The sequence below is a fragment of the Neoarius graeffei genome, chromosome 8 (assembly GCF_027579695.1).
Source record: "Neoarius graeffei isolate fNeoGra1 chromosome 8, fNeoGra1.pri, whole genome shotgun sequence".
In the NCBI taxonomy this organism is placed as follows: domain Eukaryota; kingdom Metazoa; phylum Chordata; class Actinopteri; order Siluriformes; family Ariidae; genus Neoarius; species Neoarius graeffei.
In genome coordinates, this window is record NC_083576.1 from 14,316,238 (window position 1) to 14,324,346 (window position 8,109).

The window sequence follows — 8,109 nt, forward strand, 5'->3', positions numbered from 1 at the left end:
CTTAGCCCAGATAAGACACTTCTGACATTGTCTCTGGCTCAGGAGTAGCTTGATATTAGGAATGCGAAAGTTGTATCCCCATTCTTGAAGATGTCTGTTCGTGATGGGTCTTGATACACTGACACCAGCCTCAGTCCACTCCTTGTGAAGCTCTCCCAAGTTCTTGAATCAACTTTTCTTGACAATCCTCTCAAGACTGCGGCCATCCCTGTTGCTTGTGCACCTTTTCCAGCCACCCTTTTCAGCAATGACCTTTTGTGGCTTACCCTCCTTGTGGAGGGCATCAGTGATCATCTTCTGGACAACAGTCAAGTCAGCAGTCTTCCCCATGATTGTGGTTGTGTGTACTGAACTAGACCGAGAGATACACTGCGTTCATACTGTTTACCGCAAACTCGAAATGAAATATTCTAATATTTTGAGATGGGTTTTTTGTTTTTGTACTGTATGCCATACTGATTAAAATTAAAATAGAAAAATGGTTGAAACATTTTAGTTTGTGTAATGAGTCTATAATATATAACATTTTCACTTTCTTAAATAACTGATGGAAAATATTGAACTTTTTCACAATATTCTAATTTTGAGATGCACTAGTACTTGCAGGAAGAAATGAGTTTGATTATCACGCACATCTCTATATCTCAGAAGGTAGTCCATCAATATTTGCTTCTTTAATTTTAGACTAGCGCAACAAAGATGAAGGGGGCTAGCAGTGATGCATGGTGCAAACTATTTATGATCCTTTAGCAAACCAGTTCAGCTTGGCTCATAGGTCTCGTGAAGAATTAAAGATACACCATGCATCTCTTGAATTGGTTGTAAATACAGTGGGATAATTTTCAGTTCAATTTTTTTTTTTAAAGACATTTAATGTTGAGTTCCATAGTACTCCCACCTCCCAGAAGCTTGCCAGTAGTATTTATTCTATCCACATTGACTGGAAATGAGCAATTGCGCACTCTGATTGGTTACCCTACTCCTAGGATATCGGCTCATGTACCGTGAGTAGAGAAAAATAAAACGGCAGAGCATTTTGCTGAACCAGCCGAGGACGAAATAAAAACTGCTCGAAAACGAAACCCCAAAAAATACAAAAAAAAAAAAAGGCAACAAAATATGAAATGCAAGTACGAGAGTAAGACGTTCTAATTTCAAAAGAAATTTTATAGAATTCAAAAGAAGGAATTATCCAATGGAAACATCGCTTGCAGAAGTGTTTAGACTTAAATGGAGGGTATGAAGAGAAATGGCTTTATTTTCATAAATAAAGATTTTTTTTCGTGGTCCAAATCCTGCGCTCCGATTGGCTGGCGAGCGGATCCGTATCCTACGGTACGGACCCCGGATACGGACCTCTGGCGACTCACTCGTTCACAACAAACACAGTAGCAATTTTTGTCAGCATTTATTTTCGCATTTCTCAGGAGAATAGCATTAATTTTACAGCATGGATAGCGATAATGACGGTCTTCACAGTGAAAGCGAGTTTTACTACCCTGAGGAAGAAGAAATAAAAGAAAACATTTCAGGAGAAAGCTAAAAACCTGTAACTGTTGCTAACGCCGAGCAAAAATATGGCTGAATCCTGAATGACTCAATTTTGTATAAATAGGGGACTACATAGGCGGCAAAATGTAGGGGTTTTTTTTCCTGCCATGGAAGTGCACTTGTATACCGAGGAGGAAGCAATTTGCATTACAGCTGTGAATGAAGATTCAAAATGGTGGCTCGGCTCAGTTTTCCCTTTCGGGCGCTCTCGTTTTCTGTTAGAATTTGGTAAAGAAAAAAATAAATATATTATTTATCAGCTTAAGGTCGGTCCGTATAGTGAAATACCGTGACCTTGGCCCAGAGGGCCTCGCTCAGTACTTTGAAGACCTCGGTCACGGTATTTCACGATACGCACCTCCCAGCTGGTAAATAACTTTTTTTTTTTATTTTCCCCAATTTGTCTTGGAACTTTTTGACTTCCCCTCATATTTGATGGTAAGACTGTGTCCCGTTAACCAACAAGAATTTTTATTATTTTTTTTAGCATTTTTCACACTTTGCTACGGTCATTTCGCCGGTTTGTTTACATTCTAGGCGGAAATGAGGTTGTCTCACGTTTTGTATCGAATTTGCAAAAAATAAAAATACCCCGTTTCTCAAAATCCAGTGAACATGGATGTTCTGCCACTCAATCTCGTTGTACATGGCTTATAGCCAACTCGATGCTACGTGCCTCATCAGCTATCAACTCATGTACGACTCGATTTTGTGGAATAACTGTTAAATTAAGAAGACAGTAAATTGCCCCCTAGGTGTGAACGAGTGGGTCAGTGTGTTTGTGCACGCACATGGTACAACTGAATGATGTTCTATCCAGGATGCATGTTGCATGTCTTACACACCTAGTGTTCCCGGGATTGAATCTAGCCAGGATGAAGCACTTATCGATAACGAGTTACATTAATTTTTATCGACAAGATAACACAACCCTACATCTGTCAACATAAAGCATTGAACCAAATGAATAGTCAGTCATTAAAGAAACAGTTTGTCTTATTCCATTTTTATAGTAATGTGAACAAGGCCTATTAGGTTGCTTAGTAAAAGCATATTTATCATGGCTGCTGTCAGGTGTGTGTAGACATCAGTGAAAATGAGCGTATGGGAATCCCTGCTTCACTGACCACTGTACATTCCGTAGCTATACAGCGTAAATGAGTGCACCCCCTTTGAAAAGTAACATTTTAAACAATATCTCAATGAACACAATTTCCAAAATGTTGACAAGACAAAGTTTAATAGAACATCTGTTTAACTTATAACGTGAAAGTAAGATTAATAGTAGAACTTAGATTACACATTTTTTCAGTTTTACTCAAATTAAGGTGGTGCAAAAATGAGTACACCCCACAACAAACACTACTACATCTAGTACTTTGTATGGCCTCCATGATTTTTAATGACCGCACCAAGGCTACGTTCACACTGCAGGCTGAAGTGACTCAAATCCGATCTTTTCGCCCATATGTGACCTGTATCCGATCTTTTATTGACAATATGAATGACACAGATCCGATTTTTTTCAAATCCGACCCAGGCCGTTTGGATATGTGGTCCTAATTCCGATCCCTATCCGCTCTCTTCATATGCGACTTCAGTCTGAACCGCCAGGTCGCATTCATCCGACTTACACGTCATCAACAAGCCACAAACGTCACTATTCTGTGCTGAAGTAGGCGGCGGGTCTCTCAAAAAAGTTACAACAACATGGCGCATAATCACGGGTGCAGATAGAGGGTGGGACTCGTCCCACCCAGATTTAAATTCACCTCGTTCGGTCCCCCCCACTTATAGGGAGGAAAAAACGTCTATGCTGTCTTTCTTTGCATAAGGCAAACCTCACGGAAAAATCAAAAGACTAATTACCATTCGGTTTATTGAGGTGCACAGCAGTGTATACATAGTTGCAACAATTCACATAAAACAAAACACAGACTGATATTCGGTTGGTTGAGCTGCGCAGACTGCACAGGTTGCGAGCTCAAGCTTGGTTGCTATGGTAACCCACAACAAGTTTGACAGGCATGTTGGGGTTGGTTTGCTGGCAGCTTTGTCCCCCCCAGTTCAAAAAACGTATCTGCGCCCCTGTGCATGACATCAATGCGAGGGACGCTTCGGGCTGTGAAGGTTCTGAATCTTCTCAATGGAAGGACGCAGAGGTTAGGGAGCTGATTTCCATTTGGGGGGATACAGCTATTCAAGCTAGATTGGATGGGTCATACCGCAACCGGGCGGTTTTACTTCCGTAAACACTGGCCATGCTCACTGCGTGTGACGTCGTCGTATCCTGCAATGCGCATGCGGAACACTTTTAGGTCGCTTTTCGTTCATACTGAGGATCACATACAATTCGCATATATTTGTTAATGTGAACGACCTCACAAAAAAATCGGATTTCACAAAAAAATCAGAATTGAGCATTAAGCCTTGCAGTGTGAACGTAGCGCAAGTCTTCTAGGCATGGAATGAACAAGTTGGCGACATTTTGCAACATCAATCTTTTTCCATTCTTCAACAATGACCTCTTTTAGTGACTGGATGCTGGATGGAGAGTGATGCTCAACTTGTCTCTTCAGAATTCCCCATAGGTGTTCGATTGGGTTCAGATCTGGAGACATACTTGGTCACTGAATCACCTTCACCCTGTTCTTCTTCAGAAATCCAACAGTGGCCTTAGATGTGTGTTTAGTCATGTTGGAAAAGTGCACAACGACCAAGGGCACGGAGTGATGATAGCATCTTCTCTTTCAGTATAGAGCAATACATCTGTGAATTCATGATGCCATCAATGAAATGCAGCTTCCCGACACCAGCAGCACTCATGCAGCCCCACATAAGGACACTGCCACCACCATGTTTCACTGTAGGCACCGTGCATTTTTTTTTTGCATTCCTCACCTTTGCGACGCCATACAGTTTTGAAGCCATCAGTTCCAAAAACATTTATCTTGGTCTCATCACTCCAGAGTATAGAGTCCCAGTAGTCTTCATCATTGTCAGCATGGGCCTTGGCAAACTCTAGGCAGGCTTTATTGTGCCTGGGCTTTAGGAGAGGCTTCTTTCCATGCATGCCATTCCTCTGCAGCGTACGCCGTATTGTGTCACGGGAAATAGTCACCCCAGTTTGGCTTTCTACTTCTTTAGATAACTGCAGTGAACTTGCATGCCGATTTTCTTCAACCCTTCTCATCAGAAGACGCTCCTGTCGAGGTGTTAACTTCCGTGGACGACCTGGACGTCTCTGTGAGATGGTCGCAGTTCCATCTTTCTTAAATTTTTGTACCACTTTTGCTACAGTATTCTGACTGATAAGTAAAGCTTTGCTGATCTTCTTGTAGCCTTCACCTTTGTGGTGTAAAGAAATTTTCTTTCTGAGGTCTTGTGTCGTTTCTCTTCCATGTGGTGCCGTTGCTGACAGCCTGAAACGGGAAGGGGTTTTCTTTAACTAACACCCTTTTATAGTCAACTGTCTGCTGGACACCTGTGTAATGACTAATTAGACTTGCCTGTGATTTTGTATTCTTGTTAAATTAGACATTTGTAGTCTACAATTTAGCTTTGCTCCAGACTTTCAGTGGCGTGTACTCCATTTTTGCACCACCCTAATTTGAGTAAAACTGAAAAATGTGTAATCTAAGTTTATATTATTAACTTTACTTTCTATGGAATCAATTTTGTGCCAAAATACAATACTTTTGAAATATCAAACAAAAACGATAAATCAAAATACAAAAAAAAGTCAATTTTTTTAGACTGGCAAACAAATTATTTGTGTAATCGTGCAAAATATCAGTCTATTACTCTTCAGAAACCTTTCATTTTTGTTCCGCGGCTTTCTCAGTTTTGTTTGACGTAATTTATTTTGGTTGCGATTCCAGCTTTCTCGTTTGCGCTCCCGGACTTTTTGCTTGCAGTTTTGGCACAAACTTCACGTGTGGGCAGGCTGTCCAGGAATGTATTCCCATTGGCTAACTTGTGTTTGACTGACAGCTCCGCTCAGCCATTCCCCCGGAACCTGTTGCGACCATTTCCTACTCGGATTTTGGCGGACTGTTTGACGAGTGACAAGTGTAATATCATAGTCGCCACTGAAGTCCACTCGATCCTTGTTTACCGTCAATGGATCGGTCACTCGTCAAACAGTCCGCCAGAATCCGAGTAGGGAATGGCTGAGCGTAGCTGTCAGTCAAACACAAGTTAGCCAATGGGAATGCATTCCTGGACAGCCCGCCCACACGTCAAGTTTGTGCCAAAACTGCAAGCGAAAAGTCCGGGAGCGCAAACGAGAAAGCTGGAATCGCAACCAAAATAAATTACGCCAAACAAAACTGAGAAAGCCGCGGAACAAAAATAAAAGGTTTCTGAAGAGTAATAGACTGATATTTTGCACGAATAATTTGTTTGCCAGTCTAAAAAAAATGGACTTTTTTTTTTTTTTTTTTTGTATTTTGATTTGTCGTTTTTGTTTGATATTTCAAAAGTATTGTATGAACATTTTGGCACAAAATTGATTGCATAACTTTCACATTATAAGTTAAACAGATGTTCTATTAAACTTTGTCTTGTCAACATTTTTGGAAATTGTGTGTTCATTGAGATATTGTTTAAAATGTTACTTTTCAAAGGGGGTGGACTCATTTACGCCGAGCACTGTAGGTTTAGATTACAGTGGAACTGAGTCTCTCTCTCTCTCTCTCTCTCTCTCTCTCTCTCTCAGGTTGCAGTCGTCTGACAGACCACTGTCTGGTGTACCTACAGCGTTTGTCCTGTCTCTCTGTGTTGGACCTGCGCAGCTGTAAAGGAATCTCCCGGCAGGCTTGTGAGAAATTCATCTCCGAGTTGTCCGTCAATGCCCTCTACTGCCTATCGGACGATAAACTTATCCAGAGAATATCCTAGAGCCCATCCTTCTCTGAAAGACACAGACTGTTTGGGTCATTGCAGAGTTTTTTGTGTGTGTGTGTGTGTGTGTGTGAGAGTGAGAGAGAGAGAGAGAGAGAATATTGCAGCGTGTGTGTGGGAAGGTCAGCCTGATTTACTCTGTTCGACTGTGATTCATGTACAGAACATCACAATGGAGAAGCTCAAAGCATCTTGGAGGGGCTTGATGTAAACGATACTCAGCGATGGCTACCCCTAATTTGTACTAAACTCCTTTCCCCTTTGGTCTGCGTACACACACACACACACACACACACACACACACGTAGCAGTTGGCAATCACGGCCTGAGAATCCTCATGGGCTCTTTCACTAGGAGTTTTAAACAGGTGCTATTCCTCACAGCCTCTTTTCTATTCCAGGGCAGGTCTCTAACTTGCATGCTTCTCCTGATCCCATCCCATCCCCACCTTTTCTTTTCCACACTTTCTAACTTTCTTCTTTACTCCAACGCTTCTGTTGTTTGTAGCAGCTTAAGGGTGTCGCAGTCGGTTTCACTCCTGTGCTTAACCTCTGAGTTTATTTTTCAAGAGGAGTACTTTTCAGTTCTTAATTCCGTTTTCTCTCTAGTTACAGAGTACAGATATATATAAATATAAAAGTATATACACCCTTGTGTAAATGTATTCCTCTCCTATAGTATGCCAGAAGAGTCTGTAGCGTTGTAATTATTTTTGGAAAAAAATTTTTTTTTTTCACTTTTTGTTTGTTTTTCAAAAAATAAAGGAATAACCAAATATGTTGTACATTTTGTTTGTTTGCACTTGCATGAGCATGGTCGTTTCAGAAGTTGTTTAAATGATATTTATCCCCTGCTGGCTGGGGTAATGTCTGTCTGTCCGTCCCAGGAAGGGTGCTCATCATCTTCTGAAATAAACTCCTCAATTTTTGGAGGAATTTCACAAAACTTGGCAGGATTCTTTGTTATATGTCAGTAGTACGCATATTAGCTATTATAATTTTGTTAAATTGGGTCACATTCTACCAGAGTTGCAGCCCTTGATTAACAAAATTTATTGTACTTTGACAATTTCATGAGGGTTTTTTTTCCTTCAAAAATAAACTCTCACAATTCTTGGAGAAATTTCACGAAACCTAGTAAAAGGCGTTGTGTTATGTCGGTAGTACGCATATTTTGTTCAATTCAGTCGCATTTTACCAGGGTTACAGCCCTTGATTAACAACCTTTCACAATTTCATGAAGGTGTGTTTGCCTTCTGACATCAACTCTTCAGTTTTTGGACGAATTTCTCGAAGCTTGGCAAAAGGCCTTGTTATATGATGGTAATACGCATATTGCAATTTAATTTCGTTTGTGAAAATTTGAGTTTTGACCCTTGATTAAATAACTTGTACTTTGACAATTTCATGAGGGTGGACGTTCTTCTGAAATCAACTCCTCTCACAATTTGTGGAGGAATTGAACCAAACTTGGTAAAAGGCTTTGTTATATGACAGTTATACACATTTTGAAATTTCCTTTAATTTGGGGAAATTTTCCCAGAGTTACGCCCTCGATTATTAACAAACTTGGACTTTTGACAGTTTCATCAAGGTGTGCTTGCTTTCTGAAATCAACTTCCCTCACAATTTTTATTATCCCCCGCTGGCTGGA

At 40.7% G+C, this 8,109-nt stretch overlaps 1 protein-coding gene across 5 annotated transcripts in view; it reads left to right on the forward strand.

Annotated features, from left to right (window-relative positions):
* Positions 1–7,231, forward strand: part of kdm2ab (lysine (K)-specific demethylase 2Ab) — a 51,251-nt gene extending 44,020 nt beyond the window's left edge. For all 5 annotated transcript variants that reach the window (XM_060927334.1, XM_060927333.1, XM_060927335.1 and 2 more), the window contains one exon: positions 6,272–7,231. In XM_060927334.1, coding sequence (XP_060783317.1) covers positions 6,272–6,453 — 182 coding nt within the window. In that variant the 3' untranslated portion in view covers positions 6,454–7,231. The remainder of the gene's footprint in view (positions 1–6,271) is intronic.
* Positions 7,232–8,109: the final 878 nt, after the last annotated feature.